The sequence below is a fragment of the Daldinia vernicosa genome (assembly GCF_022497035.1).
Source record: "Daldinia vernicosa strain CBS 139.73 unplaced genomic scaffold F5Y00scaffold_65, whole genome shotgun sequence".
Taxonomy (NCBI): Eukaryota; Fungi; Ascomycota; class Sordariomycetes; order Xylariales; family Hypoxylaceae; genus Daldinia; species Daldinia vernicosa.
Genome location: NW_025953981.1, coordinates 41,303 through 64,176, shown reverse-complemented (window position 1 = coordinate 64,176; position 22,874 = coordinate 41,303). Strand labels below are relative to the sequence as shown.

Sequence of the window (22,874 nt, the reverse complement as noted above, 5' to 3'; positions counted from 1 at the left end):
GACTACCTCGGTATGTGTATGGCCGAGCCATCAGCGACATCGGAAAAATAGATGTATAATGGTATGTAAATATTTGCGTAGTACGAAGAAACATATGACCATAGGCCCACGTTACGTTCATGGTTGTTGAGCCTCTACACTAACCATTAGCTTATTCTCGGGCCTTAGGCCATTTCCATTACATACCGAGAGGTAGTTATTTACCCAAGTGGAGAGAAATTGAGTGCGGGGCGGATGATATAGACGTGCCGGGAATAATTCACTGTCTTGAATGAGCTCGTAAACTATTTCCATATATGACTACCAGGATAATTAGGTAGACATTGTAATGGATTCGGAAGGCCGGCTCTATTGCCAACGATACACGTGAAACTCTAGGGGAAAATATAGAGTCCGATTATAAATGCTGTGTAGAGGATCTTGAGTTAAAACATCTCCGCGCGCCGCGGAAATATATTCGTAGTAGTCATAGCGAACCAAACCTCGGGATCCTAGTTGGAGCTTGTCTGAAAGAAGTTACATTTCGGTGGCTCTCCCGTTCTCCGCCGCCGCTCCCTTGCCGACCTAGGGGCGAGGCCTGATTAAAATCTTAATTTTGCGCCGTCTACACGTGCGCGATGTGTTTATCATCTCCGCTTTAAACCCCGTTGTGTAAGACTCACTCTACCCGAGCGGTGTGAGGCCGATAGCCGGCGGTGCCCGGGTGAACAAGTCCCTTTTGTTATGTAGATTTACCGAGCTTTCAGTGCGATTGGTGCCCTCTGATTCCTACTTCAACGTCAGTCGACTCATCGCGGGCTGCTACTATATTATACGTAGGGTAGCCAGCGATCTGGAGGAAGAGTAATTGTATAAGGTATTAATACCTATTCTTATTTGTCTTAAGATGAGTTCGGCATACAAGGGCTTTACAATAAGACAAAGAAAATCCTGGTTTGCACCGATCGATACATCGATTAGCCGCTCGCGATAATGCCGCCTTCTTCGTCGCCCAGTTTCAGCGAAGGCGAGCTTCCGGTGGATATCGAGAAGCAGGCGATTCCTATTCCTGCAGGAACCGAAGGTCCTAGCCAGAGAAAACAGGATGAAGAAATAAATATTGGTAGTCCTGCCGAGGGGGCGGAGGACTGGCAAATCTCGCCCGAACCCGATATCCTTAACCCGGACGCCGATGGGATGACCGGAGCCGTAAGCCGGGTGCTGAGTAGGATGTCGACGAAATCGAGCTGGAACCCTGGGCCGCCGCCGGATGGTGGCAAAGTCGCGTGGCTCGCATGTGAGTCTCCTTCTTCCTTGGTTCTTCACCTTTGGGCTACCAGAGTATCCCAACTGCTTATGATCAATCCTTTAACTCTAATCGTAACTAGGTCTCTGTGGGCACTTCGCTATCATGAACACATGGGGCTTCATCAATTCGTTCGGCGTATTCCAGGCGTACTACGTAGCGCAGCTCGGGCGCCCACCCTCGGACATATCATGGATCGGCTCCATTCAGGTGTTCTTAACCTTCTTTATCGGTACCTTCACCGGCCGCTTCACCGACGCCGGCTTCTTCCGCCCCGTATCGGTTTGCGGCATCGTGTTTATGACCCTTGGCATCTTCACTACTTCTGTCGCGACGCAGTACTGGCAGCTCATCCTGTCGCAAGGCTTCTGCATGGGCATCGGTAGCGGATGCATCTTTTGTCCGTTCATTTCCACCGTATCGACTTACTTTGGCAAGAAGCGCTCCCTCGCCATCGGTCTCGCAGCTAGTGGCTCTGTAACCGGCGGCTTAGTCTTCCCAGCCATGGCGCGCCAGTTACTCCCGAGCGTCGGCTTCGGGTGGGCCGTTCGCGCCATCGGATTCGTGCAGCTGACTACGCTGATATTCGCCGTGACCTTTATGAAGTCGCGGCTGCCGCCTCGGCGCACGGGTAGCCTGGTCGAATGGGCGGCATTCCGCGAGCCCGAGTACACACTCTACGCCATCGGCATGTTCTTCAACTTCTGGGGCGTGTATTTCGGCTTCTACTACCTAGCAGCCTTCAGCCGGTCCGAAATCACGCCCACGCTGGAATACACCGACTCGCTTAACTTGCTGCTCATACTAAACGGCGTCGGCATTCTAGGCCGCCTCCTACCAAACCATCTCGCGGACCGCTTCGGGCCGCTCAATCTCATGATCCCGGCGTGCGTGGGGTGCGGGATTACGGTGCTGGCTTGGATGGCGGTGCACACGCCATCGCAGCTGTACGGGTGGGCGGTCGCGTACGGGATCGTGGCGGGCGCGATACAGAGCCTGTTCCCCGCGGGCCTGGGCAGCCTGACGACGGACCTGCGCAAGCAGGGCACGCGCATGGGGATGGCGTTTACGATTGTGAGTTTTGCAGTTCTCACGGGGAATCCGATTGCGGGAGCGATTATTGGGAGTATGGGTGGGCGGTATGAGGGCGCGCAAGGGTTTACCGGCGCGAGTCTACTTGTGGGCGCCATGTTGTTGTCTGGTGCGCGGTTTGTGAGGATGAGGAGAACGGGGAGGGGATGGAAGACTAAGATTTAGGGCTTGATGGGGTTTTGACTGTTTCCCTAATCTAAGGCATATAAGGTGAGCGTGATGCGTCTATATTTTGAAATGCTACGTGGAGACGTATGGGTACATGGAAGATGAGGGGATGTTATATGGGGGATGAAGATACGGTATATATGACGACGAGTCTCATTATGAGACTAAGGCCAAGACCTTATTTATGTAGGCCAAGTTCTTATAGATATGTTCATTTATAAATGTTTATAATATAAGAGATACCTATATAATTCTTATTAAATCTTATATATTTAATTAATACTGCCACAATTTTTTTAACTAATCAAATATTTAAAATCGCCTTGCATTTTACGACTTTTTTTTTTGCCATTTTATTATATAATATTTATAAAAAATATAAATAATATAAAAAAATTATATAAAATAAATTTTATTTAATAATATTAATTATTAAAATTTTTATATTATATTAAAATAGGTTAATTAATTTTATAAAAAATTTATTAAACGTATATTAAAATATAATTAATTAATTAAAGGTTAAACTTTAGCTGTGGCGTTAGTTTTGCGCATAATTGCCGGCTTCCTTCTCCTCTTCCCCCCTTTTCTCCCGTCTACGTTTGAGCGGACGGGCAATGCCGCTAGTATGAAAACATTCTCTTATAAAGACTATGGCAGGGCTTTAACTATTATTCGGCGCCAATAAGTCATATTGGGTTATTTTAACTAAACTAATAATTACTTTCAGTCCTGAGAAATCAAACAAACTCATTAAGTTAGTTTGGCGTTCTACAAATGCTACGATGAGTCCGATCTCATCTCTCATAACAGATCGAGTCCATAATAACGCGTCACTTATAAGTCGCAAGGGTCTAACTTAGACCAGGGGTAAGACTTCATACCATTGGTCCCAAGGAATAAAGGAAGCTAGCGAGACCGTCGTTCCTTGGAATCTCCGCATGAAAGTCCAATGTCGAATGCGACGCTGTCTTCCAGGTTTTCGACGTTTGAGAACTATCTTAAAAGGAGGGTAGCTGCTGCCATGCGGGTCTTAGCTGGAGTCACGATGATCGACGTCTTCTCGTGTATAACGCGAACATGGATTGATGACTGCGCGCTGGGTAAATGATAGAAGATGCGTGTTTTGGATGTTTTCGTCGCGGTAGCGTTAGCGACGGGAGCTACCGCAAAATGTGCAGTTGACGATTGTCTCCGAGGTAAGTCTTAAGAGCGTTCGATACCCTCGACCTACATCATACTGATATTAATAATTTAGCTGTTCAGGAGGCAGTCCCGTCACTCCAAGAGGAGGATTGCAAGTCATTTATGCGAGCCACAGTAACTCCAGCCATTAGGTATTACCAGCGGGAGAAGGGTGTAAGCTAAATCAGGACTGACGCTGAAGATAGGACTATTTCCAGTACTGTCGTGGTCACGACAATTGGAACTACAACTAGGACAACCACGCAAACTACGACTAGTTCCGCAGAGCCGTCAAGACGATGGCTGGAACAGCACGAAGTAGTCGATGTCCTACTTAATAGAGCCGTAAGCAACAAAGGTCCAAATACAATCAAAGGTACTTCGATCCCAAAATATGCTTCTTCATGCGCTTCATCCGTAGCCTACGAATCGGCGTGCTCATGTCTTGGTATTACTCCGGCCACGACGACTGTACCAACACCAAGTGCTACACATGTAGTCCGGATCGTGGAGATTGCCACGGTTACAACTATCCATAACGTTACAAGATACGTTAATAGCTCGTCGTCACATGGAAATTCCACAAGTGCAAAGTTTGGCAACTCAACGGCATCCTTTCTAAACGTGACAAGTTCGAGCATATCACTACCTGTTACGACATCTTCATTTATATCAAGCGACTCGACGGCATCTACCGACAAGCATAGACTAAAGAGACCATCTATAACGGAAGATACGTCAAGTGCTAAAAGTGATGTCAACGTTACGTCTATTACGGCGTCGGCGACGTTGAGCTCACTCGCTGCCATCAATAGCACTGCCAGACTCAATAAAACGGCAAGCTCTAAGGCCGTTTCCAACACTACAACAAGCATCGGTAGATCTCTAAACTCAACCGATACCATAACTCGGCCTACCGCAGCAAGCGTAACGGGTTTCCACAGCGGCACGGCCAGCACAATTAATACTCTCCGGGACACCACCGCCTCTTCAGCACCATTCGTGAACTCTACCCATACCACAGTCGCCAACACAACGGCTGGCCCAACAAAGCTATCCAACGCCACCATCTCAGCTCTATTCATGAACGTTACCAGCACGCCTTTTCCCATCTTAAACACCACCACTCTAGCTCCCTTCCTCAACTCCACGCGCATCTCCCCCTTTATCAACGGCACCAATAGTAACACCACCGTCCCCCCACGCTTCCTCAACGCCACCAGTTCCCTCCGCTTCGCCAATACAACCACTACCTCTCCCACATCCACATCCACATCCACATCCACACCCACCCCATCCCAAACCCCCCTCTGCTCCTCCCCCACCAACAACCCCTTCAACATCCGCGTCTCCCAACCCGGCAGTTTATTCGACGGCTGGTACCTACAAATCAGCGGTACAGGAGTCCTCTTCAACCCCTCTTCGAGCCGCGCCTCGCGTTTCTCATTCAGTTCCTCTTCCACCACCAACTCCTCTTCCTCTAGCTACCAACACCTATGCTCAACGCCCAACAGCGGCAGCGAGACAGATGCAACAGCGGGAATAACAAGCACAGCAGACAACGCAACCGTCGTAGCCATCGCCGAGGCGCGCGCCGACGTCTCCGGCAGCGCGGTGTACTTCGTCGAGCCGCATGTGCTGACGGATATGGAGAACGATCGGCAGGGGTGGTATGCGCCGCTTGAGTGCGATACTAGCGGAAATTCAGGGGCGAATTCTACGTCTGCGTCTAATGGTACTTCGACGTTAGCCTGTGCGCAAGGAGCCAAGGAGTATTGGGTTGGGTGTGGGTTAGGGCTAGATATCACGAGTGATGGGGACGGGACGGCTGTTGTAGACGGGTGGAATTGCACGGGTGTTGCGCTGGCGATTGAGTATGATGATTCTTAAGATGGTAGGATTATAGGATATGATGTGCCTATGTTTGTATGGGAAGATAATATGAAATTGAGTAAATGAAGTTCAACATAATATACCTATGTTTCCAGTCCCTTCTTGATAAAGCTTAAGTACCTAGATATCAAAGACGGGGTAGAAATGAAGAGATTGGGCGGGAATATCACAAAATATCACAGCCAAATATCTGGCGATGAAGGGCCTAAGTTAGCATTGTTCAATATCTTCCATTGGTTCTCATGCCAGATTAACACTTGGATATTCTTCTAGCTCCATACCAATTAACTATAGCTTACCAGCTTCAAAATATAGGTAGGTAGTAAAATAGTACCGTACGTATCTAAAAGTATCTAGTGACGTTAATACTCATAGATAAGATCTTCTTAAGTATCATCTTAGCCGCGTAGTCCCCCAGTCTAAATATAATTAAGCATCTGTTAACCTAAAGATCCTCCATAGAGAACATCTTCCGTTTCTTTCGTAGCCTTGGATTGGAGGCTGACCTGTCGGATGGACCGTTGCTACCGGATAGCCCGTGGCTTGAACTAGGCTGATACTCGCGTTTTCCCGTGTCATTCTTCTTTCGTATAAAAGTGTAGTGTCCCTGAAAAAGAGTGGCATAACCCTCGCAGGGGCATGATGGTTCCGGAGTGGGATGAAACATCTCCGCTAATCGGTTACTCATATGGTTGCAGCACGAACCAAAGTTTATCGAGATGTAAGGCCTGGGTGGAATAAGACGAAAGTTATCTGTAACAAAGGCCTTCTCAGTATCACTCACGCCCTGTGAGGCCAAGTCCCTATCCGACCATAATCGGCCAATCTGGCAATAAAGCAGGTATGCTAAAAAGTGAAGACAAATATCATGACATAGGTTATCTATTTCTGATACCATGGTATCGGGTTGAGACGGTATATGGTCTCTCTTTAGGATCATGACCTTCTGGGCCTGGGCGCCTGGCATCCCATAGCTTCCCACCTCATGGTTTAGTATAGGATGTTCCGTTTCACTACTGTTATGATGTTGCGTGAGTGGGGTGGGGATGGAACTTGGGTAATGCGCATTGAAGTATTTAAACATGCAATCGTGTAGCTCAGCAATAAAACGACTTCCATCCCAGTCCCAATTAGGGTCCGGAAGGTACAGCTGCTGATCCCAGTCCCTACGCCAGCCGGCGACATCGTAAACGACAAGAGAGGGAAATTTTAACAGGTAAGTTAACGATCTGAACGTGGTGAAATCATACCCCCAAATCCTTAAGACTCGAAGGACGGGGAACGGGTTTGGCACCTCGGACCAGTGTCTGATTATGGAGTCAGTTATGCGAGGGAATACTTGGATATTGGAACGCCTTGGCTGCAATATTTCCAGCACGCCCAGATTTTTGAGAAGTGCTAGCGATAAAAATTCATGTTCAGAAAACGAGGTGTTGCAATGGGCAAAAGTAAGATGTACGATGAAGTCGAAGGAGTTTGACGTAAGTGGTTTTAAGTAGGTATTCAAGGGCCCAAACGGAGATGACACGGCATAGTTGAAGCGAAAAAGGCCTCCTGGCATTGGCCGGGGCATTTCGTCTTGCCGGTGTTGCTTAGCAAGACACGTTGCGAGAACTATATATGATTGTAACGGTATAGGCCTGGTTCAATACGAGTGATTAGCATTGACTGACTAGAGAAGCGTGATGGAATAATCAATTTTAGCAAGCTTACTGGCGCTCTCCAACAAGGATTTTCCAAACGCGGTATGTTATTCGAAAAGGGATGTCGTCTAATTGCCCTATCTCAAGAGCCGCAGCATTGTCCGCGACGACTCTGATTATCATGTCAAGAAAACTGCGGGCCCCCTTTTTACTACGGCCTGGCCTTGCTTCAGTTGGTGCCCTTCCAACTGAGCCGGGTCTGGGAGGACGGCGATGCCATTCGGCGCCAACATGCTTAAGTGGACGTATTTCCCACTGACGAAATCCCACCCCAGCTGCATTGTCGTAGGTATACGCAGGACCGAAGCCGGCAGATCGAGACATGCTGATATAAGTGTGTTTATTAGTGTAGCGATGATACCGAACCTCTGCTTAATAGAAGAGCAGTATCAGACGCGAATAATTGCCCATAAAGATAATCCATTCGTCATGCTGCTATTATATCAATATCAAAATCGCAGTTATATAGATAGCGGTGGCCATAACGTAGACTGAATGTTGTTGTTTTGTCTAAGTCTAGGGTTTGTGGATTCAATTACATACGCGTTTTGAGAGGTACCTTACCTAGGTACTTTAGGTATCGTATGTTCACGTAGCCCCCACCTTCTATGTAAGTCCAGGTTATTACTTCCACCATTTATTCGGTGACAACACAAGTTCCTAAAAGCATCTACCCACTCTCATATACTCGATATCACAAGTAGGTTATATACATGTAAGTTATTGACCTATATACCTAATATCTACAACTGCACCCCCGTAACTTATAGCATCGGCTTGAGATCCTCCGCAACGTGGAATGGCGCCTCAGTCTTACTCTTTATCTCATCCACCGTCACGCCGTCCGCGATCTCGATCAAGGTAAGGCCGTGTGCAAAGTCAACATCAAAGACCCCCTAAGAAATACGTTAGCAAACCCCTATGGTCTAAATACGTAGACCAGCTACTTACCAGCTCCGTAATTATCCTAGACACGCAAGCCCGGCCCGTCAAGGGGAAAGCACACTGCTTGACAATCTTCGGGTTGCCCTTCTTGTCTGTGTGTTCCATTGTGACAACAACTTTCGTTGCGCTCGGGTTGCTGACCAAGTCCATCGCTCCACCAAAGCCCTTAACCTTTCCGGGCAGCATCCAGTTGGCAAGGTCACCCGTAGCACTAACTTGCATGGCTCCTAGGATTGTCAAGTTAATACGACCGCTACGGATCATACCGAAGCTTTCCTCGCTACCGAAGACGGCAGCACCCGGCTTTAATGTTACGGTCTCCTTTCCGGCGTTGATAAGGTCAGCATCCTCCTCGCCTGGTCTTGGGTATGGCCCAAGGCCTAAGATGCCGTTTTCCGATTGGAGCTGCACCTCAACTTCGGGGCCCACGAATCCGGGCGCGAGCATAGGCATGCCTATTCCTAAGTTTGCGTACATGCCGTTCTTGAATTCCTTAGCTGCTCTGCGCACAATCCTCTCCCTCTTAGCTGCCGTGTCGCCCGAGCCCAGCACCTTCTTGGCATCTGCGTCGTTTTCATCCTTCGTCCAGGTGAATTTTTCGATATTCTTCTCCGCGGTGCTTTGGATAACCCTCTTGACGTAGATACCTGGTAAGTGAACGGTTTCGGGCGGGATCTCACCAGGCTCGACAATATGTTCGGCTTCAACAATGGTTATCTTGGCATTTCGACCCATGGCACCGTTGAAGTTGTTAGCAGCGAGGCGGAACTGACAATTTCCGAGCTTATCTGCCTTGTAGGCCTTGACGAAGGCGTAGTCTCCAGCAATGGCGTGTTCCAGAAGATAAGACTTGCCGTTGAAGACTTTCACATCTTTCGGGTACGAGAACACGTCAGGAGTTCCGTCGCTCTTGTTCTTCAGGGGTAGCTCGCCGGTTTGCACTACGGTGCCGAAAGCCGCAGGAGTGTAGAAAGCCGGGATGCCTTTGCCTCCAGCGGCACATCGTTCGGCCAACGTACCTTGAGGCGTGAGTTCGAGTTCAACTTCACCTGTGAGGTACATCTGCTCGAACGTCTTGTTCTCGCCTATATAACTAGCGATCATCTTCTTAATCTGTTTAGTCTTCAAGAGTTTTCCTAAGCCAGAAGAATCCGTTCCGGCATTATTGGAGACTGCTGTAATGCCTGTGATTTCGGGTTTCTTTAAGACCTCGTTGATTAAAGTATCTGGAACACCGCAAAGACCAAACCCGCCACATAATAACGTAGAATCTGGTTTCATATCTTTTAAAGCCTCAGTGGCAGACGGATATACCTTGTTAATCTCAGCGCGTCTAGACGTCGCCGAGAACGTCCTAGCGAGTATCCTAGCATGCTAAAAAAAAATGGATTAATGGATGCTCTTATACTATATTAGATAAGTTGCTTCACTAACATTCGAGCCGTAGCGAGAATATGCTCTCAGCGTTCTCATGCAAACAGCTGCAGAAGGCATTGCGACAAGTACTCAGTATAATCGTCTATGTGACAGGGATGAACAACCGTCGACGTCAAACACAACTCGGAATGAGTACATATAGCAACAAAATCGCAGGACTCGCTTATAGTCTATTCTACGAAATCGCAGGCATAACAAATGAACGAATTAAAAGAATCTTCTATTCTAGGCGGAATAGTCATGCCCCTTGTATTTACATACTCCGTCTCCACGCTCGGCAGTGCTCGGCTAGGGATGAACTCAACTAAGCCGCTCACGACCAATATAAAGAGTTACACGGTTTACTCGATATTACCCAAGAGCTAGTCATCTTTGTATGCGCTTACGGTTAGTTATGAAGAAAAAGAGGCATGTTCCGATGGGGTAAACTAGATTCCGCGACTGTATGCGCCGGAGGCAATCAGCGGCAGTTCGAGGGCAATGCGGAACGTGGGGAAACCGGTTAGATCTACGCGCATCGCATCGTTGTATTGTACTTGAGAAAATTGGGTTATCCGTCACTAGGGAAACTACTGCGGCTTTGCGATGCTTATTTTCAGCTCGGAAAATAGCGGCAAACAAATGTTATTAAGGATTATGTAAACATAAGGTACAGCAGCCATTCGGCAGATGACGTTGAAGGATCATGCAAGAATTGGGGAATCCATGCCAGCCAGGTACCAATTCCATTAGCCACAATCAATAATAAATAAATAAGCCACAGCGTGGGTCTTTATCGATACCGCGACTAGTAATTTTTTTGAAGTTCGGGATGGGAACTTGAACATCGAATGGGTCAGTACCGTCAAAATCTCAAAAATTGGCCAGGGGATACGAATAGTTACCTAACCTAACTTCAACAGCCAGATCCGTGCGCTTTCACTTCTCGGATCTCGGACCCGTTCAAATACGAAATGGAGCCCAGCATAGCAAAGCGACGCAAATTGGAACATGCAGATGGTGGACCAACTTTCGAAGCTGTAAATGCGACAACTTCAACGATGGGTGCTTCCGGCGCAAGCGCATTCATCTTAGAGACAGAAGAGTTACTAAAGGAAGTAAAATTCGATTATGGCAAAACGTCCTCCGATGTCGAGGATATCTTGCGACAGCTTAAAGATGTCATTGAAGCTTCGGAACCTCACGAGCCCCTTCCTGTGAGTCCAACCCCTTACAAAGACCATCTAGCTGGATGTCGTGCATATCTAACTTCTATGTCTATTTCGCTCCTTTAGATTGGCGAGGTGTCGGCGAAGTTTGAAAAGACGAATCGAATTACTATTCCGTATCCTGATCCGCAACCCGCGAAAGATGCCCCGTATAAGCTCTCCTTCGACAAGCCAGCTGAGGTCAACGTGGCCGGCAGCTGGATTCTGAAAACCAACACAAAGTCCCAACCGGATATGGCAGTTGACATGATCGTTGTTATGCCTTCCTCCGTATTTCAGGAGAAAGACTACTTGAACATGAGATATTTCTATAAAAGGGCGTATTACTTGGCTTATATTGCCGCTGGTCTTCGCGAAGAGTTGGGTACCACTATTGAATTCGTTTTCGATCACATGCATGGGAACATGTTATTACCGATACTGGTTGCTCGACCAAAAAACACCGCGAACGGAGATGATGGTTCAGAGAAGTCTAATTCCCGTCGAAAATCTATCCCGGCGATCCGCATAATCCCATGCGCCCCAGAAGATTACTTCCCAGCAGGAAAACTCACGGCAGTCAGCAATGCTATACGACCAGGCAAATCCGAAGGAGGTGAGGACACAAAGGCGCCTACACCTTTTTATAACACAACTCTCAAAGCCGAGGGCCTTTTCCCCTCTTATTTGCGATTACTCTATCGAACTGTGAAGTCTTGTTCTGCGTTTAAAGATGCATGCGTTCTAGGACGTATATGGCTCCAGCAGCGCGGATTCAACGGTAATATCAGCAATGGCGGGTTTGGTCATTTCGAGTGGGCAGTCTTGATGGCTCTTCTCTTACAGGGCGGAGGCCGAAAAGGAGAAGCGGTACTTTCGTCTTCATTACATAGTACACAGCTATTCAAGGCTACTCTGCAATACATCGTTTCGGCGAACCTGCAGAAGAAGGCTTTGGTTATTGGCAAGGACCCTGTCGATACAGACTCTCTTCGTCAGGCGATGCCAGTCCTACATGATACGGCTCGTGGAATAAACATCCTCTACAAAATGACACCATGGTCTATAGCCATGCTAACCGAACAAGCCAAGTGGTCACTTTCTGCAATCAACGACAGCCCACATGACCAGTTCGATCCTTTATTCATTGTCAAAGCCGACCAACCTCTGCAGATATTTGATATACTCCTGAGTGTCAAACTTCCTACCTCAAAGGAAGGGGTCGAATCGGTCGACCGCAAGGGGTTCGTTTGCGATTTCAGCACCAAATTATATAACACAGTAAAAAGGGCGTTAGGCGAGCGAGCACAGTTAATCCACATTAGCGTACCAGAAACGGCGACGTGGCCAGTTTCGGCAAGTATACCGAAGACGAAAAAGGCAAGCCTTCTCGTTGGGATTATTATAGATCCCCTGAAAGCATCTCAGGGTCGTGATTATGGTCCACCGTATGAACAGAAGAAAGAATCAGCCAAATTCCGTGAGTTCTGGGGCGAGAAGGCAGATCTTTGGCAATTTCCCGACGGGAATATTGTTGAGAGCCTTGACTGGACAGAATATAGCTACCTGGGCTTCCCCGGAATATGCGAGGCTATTATACGATACATCCTCAAGCTACGACTCCAAGTAGGTGATGGCGATCTTGAGTTCTACGGGCAAGATATGCCCAAAGTCATATCGTTTGCACCCTCGGAAAAGGTGGCCTTCGATTCCGCTAGACAAGCGTTCGAGAATCTTGAGCGAGATATTCGTAATCTAGAGGACCTACCATTGCATGTAAAGCAAGTAGCACCTATCAGCACAGCTTTACGGCGCACATCAATATCCGTACCAGAATTCAACTTCAGAAAGCCTTTACTGCAGCCGATGGAAGTCGTGGTTTCTTTTGAGGTATCCGGCAAATGGCCTGAAAATTTAGCAGCTATCCAGAGAGCCAAGGTTGCGTTCTTGTTAAAAATTGCCAGCTCCTTGGAAGAAGTCAAGGAGGATGTTAAGACACATCTGGGGCTGGAGAATACAACCCGCGACGACGAAAACCTGGCATTCTTAGACATAGTCTACGAAGATGGTGCTTCTTTCAGGCTCCGCGTCTTTAGCGATCTTGAGGAGGCCCTACTTGACAAGCGCACGAAAGATCAGACAATTGAGCGTCACGTTCGTACTGAAGCTGCCGAGCTACTCGCCTTGTACAAGCGGATGTATACCAACTTACCACTCCATAACCAAACCATCTCTACATTCTGCACTAGATTCCCTGCGTTATCCTCATCCATACGCCTCACTAAGCACTGGTTTAACTCTCACAAGCTATCATGCCACTTTAACGAAGAGGTCATAGAGCTGTTTGTTCTACAAGCGTTCCTCAAGCCATATCCTTGGCAATCTCCCACCAGCGCCATAACCGGGTTCCTTCGAACGCTTTTATTGTTATCGAGATGGGACTGGCGCGACGAGCCCCTTGTTGTCGACTCAGCGGGATCCCTTTCCACTTCGCAGCGATTAGAAATCGGTACCCGGTTAAAGGCCTGGCGAAAAATCGATCCCAATATGAACCGCACAATTCTCTTTGTGGCTACGTCTCACGATGTAAGTGGCATCGCGTATACTCACGACGGCCCGACCAAGGTCGTCGCTACGCGAATGACTAGCTTGGCGCGATCCGCATGCAAGGCCGCTAAGGAGAAGGGAGTCGACCTCGGCATGCGAAGCCTCTTCCAATCCCCGCTACGCGACTACGACGTCCTACTGCATCTGTCCTCGAAAGCACTTAAGAGTATCTCCCGAGGCGATGCATCCAGGCGCTCGCAGTACAAGAACCTTGACGAGGAAACGGGGATGAGAGCGCTTCCGCTGCTAGAGCCGCCTACCCAAAGTCTTCTCAAGCAGCTCAACACGATGTACTCCAGCCCCCTGCTGTTTTTCCACGGCGGCCCGGATGACACTGTGATCGGAGGGCTGTGGAATCCGCAACTGCATCCGCGCGCGTTTACGGCGCATATGCCGTGTTCGCTTATGCCTTCTAGGGGCGGTGAGGATGCTGATGGGGAGAGTGCAATGTACGAGGTTAATAGGAATGCTATCCTTGCGGAGATCGCGCGGGTTGGGGGGGATGTTATTGAGAAGATTGAGGTGGTTAGGGAATAGTTGACTTTTTACTACCTACCTAGGTAGGTAGGCATGCATTGTTCTAAAAGGGTGAGGTGGCTAGAGAGTATGGTTTGCATATACAGATTAGGTACGTGTAGATAAGCATTAATGATGATGATACCAGTGTCTGGATAAGCCGTACATACACTTTGTTGACATGATGTATTTGATGGCGATTAAGAGGTAGATAAGTACCTCCTATCTAATGTGAATAGGTGAGTGAATATGTGAGTGAATAGGTGCTTCTTAGGTTGTTGCGTAGGAAGTTATGGATGGTTGATAGTGCTTCTACATCACGTTACGGGGAGACGAGTCTAACTTATGTCGCTTGTGTGAATATACACCCCCCATTATCAATGACTTTGAATTATATATACTATGCTACTATGACAATAGCCTCAAGTAATGGAACTAACTTGACTACCTAGGTTTATTGGGAAACTCGTCTAGGTTAACTACATCTAGGGAACAACCAGCTAATGGACTCCATTGGGCTTTCATCCGATTGTACGTACGGTCAGTCAAGGTAGATAGGCATCATACTATAACTACCTCAACACACGATATCCAGATCAAAGGGGTACGTAGGAATATGACCAGCTGGTAGGATCAGTTTCCTCTTAAACTGTCTCAAAATCGACGGCCGAGCCCGATAGCTCGGCCCCGACAAATTCGGATTTATCAAAGCTTAGACACACCTCTAGGGTAAACTCACGTCTTATGTCACTTTACAACATCAAAAAACCCATCAAATACCAAGTGGTAAATTTTCATTAATTCGTTCGTATGATCAATGGCCTATCGTACACAATATTACTGTCAACCCACACTAGAATTCCCGTAAAACGCCTGCACGCTTAAGACGAGCCAAACAGACCATTTATCCATCCATCGTATCGATACATATTAATGTTGAGGTGAGAGCAGTAATTGAAACGTAGAATGGGAGTATCTTCGAAGCCGTATCGTTGAAGGCTTAAGTATTATTAGAGTTAAATCATAAAAAGGGGGGTATATGTATAAGAGCGCCTGGAAATGCCGTGCCTCGGCGTTGTGGGTAGTAGGCAATAGCCGGGATTGGGAACATGCGAAGTCAGCAGCAGCTAATCGAAAATGTAGGTAATAGTAAGTCATCCGTTAGTCCTCAGGGTACAGCTCCTTCATGTTGCTGATGAAAACACCCTGTTCGCCATCCCAGCGCTTGAAGAATTTGCCTGCCATGGGAATCAAATCTTTGATCTCTGGCGGCAGCATCTCAGGGCCACCGCGGAAGTCGACCACTTCAATGTTCTCTTCTGCGATGAGGTGTTGGTCTAGCCCATCGGTACCGGACCTACAATTATGTTAGGATAAAAATAGATACACGATAGTAAAAAGCAAATAGAGAATAAACTCACATGCACCGGTAATACGGCTGAGTGTGATAAGACCATGGCCTCTGTGTTGGGGACAAGTGGTCGTCGAGCGAAGAGGCCTCAAGGGTCCAGCCCAGGATCAGGCCGTAGTACTCGTAGCGCTTATGCTTGAACACTTGGCCAACGCGATACTTAACCACCACACCCTTGGCGAGTTCACTGCGCCGGCGGGCGGGTATCACTGATGCATCCACCCGTTTCATACTCCTAATCTGGTCCCGGACGCTCTTCGAAGGGAGCTCCCAGTTGTTCCGGCGACGCAACGGAGCTGCGTAGGTGTCATACATCGGGCACACATATTTCTCCACGAGCCACGCGTCCTCGGGAAAATGCTCGTAGAAGGCCGAGAGCAGGTCGCGCACGTCTTGTTGCCAGTCCCAACGGATCTCGTCGCTCTCCGGTAGCACGGGGACCATCATGATGCTCGCCCAGATCATGCTATACAAGGCCGGCTGCAGGTTACGGGCCCAGTCGCCACGATTAAGTTCAATCATGGGGACAATCTGGGCGAAAGGTCGCTCGTGAGTTCGAAAACTGGTGAATGACGCTCGTATGTTTTGCGCCGTACGCATCACAATAAGGTCCGTGGGCGTAGGGTTTAGCAATTTAGCATGGTCCTTATGGATGCCGAGCCTATATAGGAAGTCGATTATTCGATCCAGAGGGACTTCGTCTTCTACAGTATAAGGATCTAGGAACATATTCTCTTGAAGTTGGGACGGCGATTCTTCGAGGGGTTGATCATCTAGCGTCATGCCCGGTCGTGACAAAACTGTAGCATGAACGTGACTAGGCAAAGCACAGGGATATGCCTCTAATCCGAGTCGTGATGCTAAAGCGGAGTAAATGGCGGCAGAAATGATTGGCAATGATGGGTGATGCTCATCTCGCAGAGCCCTGCCGATTAGGCAGTTACGGAGATAACGATACGTTTGCTCTGTGGGATCGTTCAAGCCCGTCATATTGTTGGAGCGCAACCATCGAGTCAAAGCGATGGCCTTTTGACGGGTGGTCAACTCATCGAAGTAAGGGTGAGCACTTCGGAACCGGTCTGCAATATCATCTAGCAATTCGGTAATCTTACAGGTCAGTCACATAATTAAATATAATGGGATAGCTAAACAAACCTCTTCTAAATCACCCTCATTATCGTGGAGCATAAACATATCAAAGGCGCCAAGGGCGCGCTCGAGGCGCATGCCGCAGTTTAATCTTTCGCTATACGGAGTATCTTCGTCAATGCGACGTGCCGCAAACTTTTGATACTTGGCCCATTCTTCTATCGCAAGGCTTCGATGTATGCTGTCAAGAACGGAGCACGAATAATATCTATAATTCAGATCGAGCGCGACTATATTAGGCTCAACAATTCAACATATGTATTGTAGGTTGAACGAGCATACCTTCGCGCCAAAACATCTTCAGCCGAATCCGGAGCCTGGCACTGACTTAAAAGGTAATCTTTCGCATCGTAACCGTATAGACAGATCTGTTCCATCTTCTGCAATCGGGAGACGCGAGACGCGACAATCCCATCAAGGAGGCGCGCGATGTAGGCATTACGTCCAAGTCTCAACAGGAATAGTCGGCGCCAGTCGGTATCGTGTAAGTAGCCATTCAACCTCTCTTTGAAGTGATGACTGGCTTCCCAGTATTTGAAATTATGCTCGCAATAGCATCTCCACAGGAGAGGTTCATGCGCGACTCGGTTGAAACGCTTTGATAGGAGCGCGATATTCGATAAAGTCTCTTCCGGAGGTACGTAAAGTAAAATATGGTGGACGATTTCGTCCGGTAAAGAATTGATAGACGCCATATTTTCCTCTAAGTCTGATTCCCGTCCAAGCAGAAAGTTAACTTACCCAACCGAGTCTTCGGGAGGAGAAATATAGTTGAACAGTGGCGCGTATGGCGTATGTTATCACTGAGAGGGGCTAACAAGTTTGCGCCGAGTTGAGATTGTGTAGAGGTAGACAAAGGGAAGCATGCGGATCTTATGCGAATCTTATGCGACGAACCAACTGTGATGAGAGAAAGATGTAATGTGAATTTCAATGGGTCTGATACGTCAAGAGCAGGCGAAAGGCGGTAATTCTAGTGGGACACATGACGCTAGTACATTTGTAGCATCCATGTCTCAATCCCCCACCTTCAGTCACTGGTCCTCAGGGTTCTTGTAGAGTGCGCTAGTCTTAAAGAAGGCTATCACACAATAATGCATGGGGCTAACGCGGTTACGGTTTAGTGACTTTTGATCTTTTACAGATCAAAGTTTCTTGGTACGAAGTACATTTAGCGTAGTACCTTAGGTACCTAAGTATCTTTTAGCTCTGACTGTTTAAGCTCCGGACCACTTTGATTGATTGAACCTTGCTACGGAAGTAAACACGGCCAAAACGCGTCGTTAACGAAAACTGCCGTGTTGACGGGAAAGTATCAACCTTTCTTTTTCAAGAAATTCTACACAATACAACAATACAACAATTCAACATTCAAACTCCCTCCCTCAATTCAAACGCTCTACTCCTAGATACCATACCTGGTTAATTATATTTACCGTCTCATGATTAATCAAATTTGCAAGCCGGTACATCACGATATTCGATCTCACCTATACGGCACTATTATACCCATCCCACCTCTCGCGCCGCGGAGATGGATACTCCCCGAACCAACTTAGGTGATGCCACCTACCTAAGTCGGGCACCTCCCGACTTCGATATGACACAGGAATCTTCTTTTCATTCTCCATCTAAAGATAACAATCTTGTACAACAATTACGAAATGGCCGCGGCGTCAACTTACGAACACCTCGTGGGAACAATCGCGCGCCTTTGGGTGACAAGAGAAATCTACCAGCTGGAATAGCCGGCGCAGAGTTTACACCTATGCTCAAGTCTGCGACGCGAAATAGCGCACGTCGGTTCGGCAAAGAGAACACGAATGGCGTATCTACGCCCACCTTAAGCAAGATAAACGAGGATATGGACATGACTAACATTCCTGTCGAGACCTCTTTATATGGTCCTTCGAGAGGAGAATCCTACGTCGAGTCCACGCCTCTACCTCAGGTAGAAAACAGCAGCGCAGCATCTACACCACTAGCCGTATTACCGCGACGTGGTGGAAACAAGGGACCCTTGCAGGATGGGAACCAGTTGTCGCTTCGGGAGCAAGAGAACGTCATCGATAGGATCGAGAAGGAAAACTTTGGGCTGAAGCTGAAAATTCACTTTCTCGAGGAAGCATTGAGGAAAACTGGGCCCGGTTTTAGTGAGGCCGCCTTAAAGGAAAACACGGAGCTCAAAGTCGATAAAGTCACGATGCAGAGGGACCTTCACAAGTACAAGAAACACCTAGCTGCAGCAGAGAAGGACCTTGAGGCCTATCAGCAACAAATATTAGAAGTTCAGGAGAAGGCCAAGAAAAAATACGCGGATCAAAACCAGAGGGCTGAGATCGAAGCATTACGGCGAAGTCTAGAGGACAAAGATGCGGAGATCGAGGACCTACAACGACAATTGCAAAGGGGAAGTAAGGATCAAGGTACAATTGATCAGTTACACGACGAGATCGGCGACCTCGAAGCGGATATACGCCAAAAAGACCGGGAAATTAATGAACGCGAAGAAGAGGTGGATGGATTAAAAAATAGGCTGGAAGAAGTGGAAGAGAAGTGGAGGTCTGCTCAAAACAAGGTTGCCGATCTTGAAGCACAGGCGCAGTCCCCCGAGGACCTAGGGAAGTTGGACGAATTACAGGACAAGATTCGCGACTTAGAAGCAGACTTACGAGAAAAGGACATGGAAATCAACGACCGTGACGAGGAACTAAACGACTTAGAAGAGAAGCTAGGACAGGCAGAAGAGAAATGGAAGTCTGCCCAGGAAAGAGTAGTTGAGCTTCAGGCCAATGCCCGGTCAAGCGAGGAACTCGACGAAGCCAGAGGCACTATTGGAGACCTCAAGTCTGATGTCCGGCAGCTCGAGCAGCAACTCAGCAGCATGAAAGAACAACTTGAAGCCGCAATATCAGATAAAGACCGAGCCGAAGCAGACCTCGAGGAACTCCAAGAAGAGATGTCTAACAAGTCCCTTGTCACTAAAGGTCTCTCTCGTCAAGTTGAAGAGAAGGTTACCCGCCTGCAAACCGAAGTGAACCGTTGGCAGGAGAAGTATGAAGCTCTTGAGCAAGATCTAGCTGAGAAGGATAGGTTCAGCACAGAAGTAAAATCCAGGGCTGAACAACTGTTACAACAACGGGAGTCTTGGGACCACGAACGGAAACTTCTCATGTCGAAACTGGAAGCCGCGCAGCAAGACTTAGATATGCGCACGGATGAGAAAAACCTTCTACAGCTTCGTCATGACGCTCTAGGAGACGAATCGGCCTCTTTACAAAGGGATATGGCACGACTCCAAAAGCAGGTTGACGAGCTTGAGTTCAGCTTGGATCAGGAGAAGGCGCACGGGTCACAAATTGAACGCGACATGAACCGCAAGTATCAAGCAGAAATGGACCGGCTGAATGACGAAATCGCAGATCTTCAAGATGAGATTCAACGAGTCCGTGACGAAGCGTCCGGTGGTCAGTCGGCTTCGGCTTCTTTAGAGCGAGAAGTTTCACGATTGCAAAAACGCATAATTGATCTAGAGACAAGTTTAAGCCAAGAGAAGGCCCGTGCCCTGCAGAATCTATACGAAGCTAATACGAAGCACAAAGAAGAGGTCGACCGCCTTAACGACGACATTGCCGACCTTCAGGATGAGATCACCCGGGTCCGTAGAGAAGCCACGGGAGGTCAATCAGCATCTGCATCGTTGGAGCGAGAAATGGAGCGTCTGCAGAAGCGCGTCAAGGAACTTGAGACAAATCTTGAACACGAAAAGGCGAACGCTCGAGTTCGTCAATCCACTTCTGGAGACGAATCCATCTCATTACAACGGGAGATCGCTCGTTTACGGAGCCAAGTCAGCGATCTAGAACTCAGTCTAGATCAAGAAAGAAGCCATGGTCGCCAGATTGAGCGGGACGTTCGCAACCAGCTCAAATCCGAAATCGATCGCCTCAACGATGATATTTCCCAACTCCACGCCGCTATTCGCGAAAAGGACAACCTCTATAAGAACGACAGCGAAAAATGGGAGGCCGAGAAGCGTAATCTGGAGGCGCAAAGAGATCGCCTCGAGGAACGGGCTGCTGGACTTGAAAGGACTATCGACCGGTTGCGCGACGCCGAAGGTACGCTCTCTAGCAAAGAGATGAAGTTGCAAGATGCTCTGAATAGTGAAGCGCAGCGCCACAAGAATGAGGAGGCAGCACTCAGCCGCCAGATAGACGATCTGCGACAAGACTTAGAAACGCGACAATCATCTTTGACGGCACTACGAAACGAGGTTGCTGCTGTTCGCGAAGACCTTCGGCAGAGTCAGCTAGACTACCAAGCACAGGCTGAAAAAATCGAGGCTTTAGAGGACGAGGTTGAAGTTCTTCAAGCTACTCTGGACGAGGAATCGGAAGACGCCGCCCAAAAGCTGAACGAAGCTGACCAAGTTTGTCAAGACCTCAGACGACAGCTTGAACTAGCGAGGCGTAATCAGTCAGAGAGAGCCGAGGATCTCGGGGAACAGCTGGAAGAAGCCAATCGGATTTCTGAAGACCTTAGACAACAGCTCCAAGACGCGAATCGAAAGCTGCGCGACGTCGAGCGCCAGTGCGAACGTCTAAAGCAGCAAGCGGAACGTGCTACTCGGCACGAGTCTAAACAGTCGGACCAGAAAGTAGAGCAGGCCAACCGTGTTGCCGAAGGGCTCAGGCGAGACCTGAACCGAGCGACCAGGGAGTCAGAGAAGGCGAATCGTTTATGCGAGGAATTACGAGAACAACTCGAATTAGCGAAGCAGGATCTAAACTACGTTGGCCCGCTATGTAAAGAACTCCGCCAAAAGCTCGACCGAGCACGAAACGAACGTGCTACTTATAAGGCGTCGGCCGAGAAGCTCCAGGCTGATTGCGAGCGGCTGCAAGAGGGCGCAAAGGAAGCACTAGCTTGGATCGAAGCGAAGAACTCTGAGCCCAACAACTCTTCTATATCTTACACGCCACATATAAACAAGAGGGGCACGAGAGCCAGCTTCCGGTACGGCGACATCGTGATGGACGTGGTCGACCAACGGGACCACGAGGCTGTAATCCGCGCAGCGGACGCGGCAGAGAAACGACATACCAAGGAGATCCGCGGCCTAGCGTTGCAAATGCAGTGGATGCAGGCAAGGTGGGAGCGCGAAGCCAAGCTACGAAATGACGCCGCGTTTGCCAAGAAGTTCGTAGCACTACAACTGGAGATTGCCGAGGCTTGGTAAGCTTATCTACCCTTTTTATACATTTACCCCTACATCAAAATGAATAAAATAACTAACAATCCCACAGCAACAAGGCGGACCTACGCATCTTAAGGGACATCCACAAGCAGCTGGGTATCAAATCGCCAGAAGCACTGCTCTCGTCCCGAAAACGCGAGCAGTCGGCCAAGAAGGAACCGAGCAAGCTGAAAGTCTTCGCCAGCGTATTCCGCGCCGTGGCGCGCATGCGGATCAGCGCTAAGCAATGGGGTCAGCATGAGCAGACGCGCAAGAAGCTGGTCAATGCATGGGAGGAGAGTAAGAGGAGAGAAGAAGAGGAGGTCGAGCTGATCTAAGCCTATACCCGTTTTCGTTGATGTTGTCTTCAAACCTCATAGATATTCCTCTTTTCTCTCTTCATGGGACTGGACTTTACGTTATGTTACGTTTAGCTAGCATTGCCCGTGCACGCACGGGTTAGGCGTTTGCGTGTTGATACCTATCATCTGCCTTTATGTTTTTTTTCTGGGACAGGGGCTAGGAGGCCGGGGAAGCGAGGAGGAATATGGCATAGGAGGGAAGGACGGTTCTGAATACCTAGGCACCTTTCTAAGGATATGATACGTGCGGTTGGTTGGTTTTCGATCGTTTGGACGGAGTGGTTGTCTAGATAAAAGGAAGTAAAGCTTTACGAGCAAGCGAGGAGACGGAGAATGGAATGAGTGGAATGGAATTCACGTTCCTTGTGTCTTGTCTATTGCATGTTATCTATGTGACTTGTGAGTGGTGCGTGAGATGTCTTCGAGGACGGTGACATTATTCGGGCTGGTGTTTACTGGGTGTATTAACACCGTTATGCTTGTGAATATGGTCCGCTCAGCGATTCTATATCGGTTGAAGTAATAGGAGAGAATCAAGAGTATATATACTCGGTCTATATAAATCCTAAGATATTGTACTCCCTACCATTGGAACCTAACTATCATGGTTATTTATTATATGAGAAGGGTACGGAAGTAACTTCCCACAGTGCCATTCCTCATATATCAGCCGATACGAATAAGCATAGGTATAG

General features: G+C 48.2%; 5 protein-coding genes across 5 annotated transcripts; 2 read left to right on the top strand and 3 right to left on the bottom strand.

The window, feature by feature from the left end:
- Positions 1-865: 865 nt before the first annotated feature.
- Positions 866-2,736, top strand: F5Y00DRAFT_247663 (MFS general substrate transporter). The gene is made up of 2 exons (XM_048009308.1): positions 866-1,276; positions 1,368-2,736. The coding sequence occupies exons 1-2, from the start codon at positions 973-975 to the stop codon at positions 2,540-2,542; spliced, it is 1,479 nt and encodes a 492-aa protein (XP_047860816.1). The 5' UTR covers positions 866-972; the 3' UTR covers positions 2,543-2,736.
- A 3,090-nt stretch (positions 2,737-5,826) lies between these two features.
- Positions 5,827-7,841, bottom strand: F5Y00DRAFT_247660 (uncharacterized protein). The gene is made up of 2 exons (XM_048009307.1): positions 7,337-7,841; positions 5,827-7,263 (listed from the first exon to the last, which is right to left on the bottom strand). Exons 1-2 carry the CDS (start codon positions 7,648-7,650, stop codon positions 6,069-6,071), a joined length of 1,509 nt encoding a protein of 502 aa, XP_047860815.1. The 5' UTR covers positions 7,651-7,841; the 3' UTR covers positions 5,827-6,068.
- Positions 7,841-9,984, bottom strand: F5Y00DRAFT_247656 (coenzyme A transferase). The gene is made up of 3 exons (XM_048009306.1): positions 9,706-9,984; positions 8,278-9,645; positions 7,841-8,222 (listed from the first exon to the last, which is right to left on the bottom strand). The coding sequence occupies exons 1-3, from the start codon at positions 9,763-9,765 to the stop codon at positions 8,091-8,093; spliced, it is 1,560 nt and encodes a 519-aa protein (XP_047860814.1). The 5' UTR covers positions 9,766-9,984; the 3' UTR covers positions 7,841-8,090.
- A 542-nt stretch (positions 9,985-10,526) lies between these two features.
- F5Y00DRAFT_247653 (Nrap protein) lies at positions 10,527-14,174 on the top strand. The gene is made up of 2 exons (XM_048009305.1): positions 10,527-10,904; positions 10,983-14,174. The coding sequence occupies exons 1-2, from the start codon at positions 10,662-10,664 to the stop codon at positions 14,037-14,039; spliced, it is 3,300 nt and encodes a 1,099-aa protein (XP_047860813.1). The 5' UTR covers positions 10,527-10,661; the 3' UTR covers positions 14,040-14,174.
- Positions 14,175-14,795: 621 nt separating this feature from the next.
- On the bottom strand, positions 14,796-17,494 carry F5Y00DRAFT_247652 (uncharacterized protein). Its single transcript, XM_048009304.1, has 4 exons — positions 16,861-17,494; positions 16,585-16,786; positions 15,440-16,536; positions 14,796-15,375 (listed from the first exon to the last, which is right to left on the bottom strand). Exons 1-4 carry the CDS (start codon positions 17,271-17,273, stop codon positions 15,180-15,182), a joined length of 1,908 nt encoding a protein of 635 aa, XP_047860812.1. The 5' UTR covers positions 17,274-17,494; the 3' UTR covers positions 14,796-15,179.
- Positions 17,495-22,874: the final 5,380 nt, after the last annotated feature.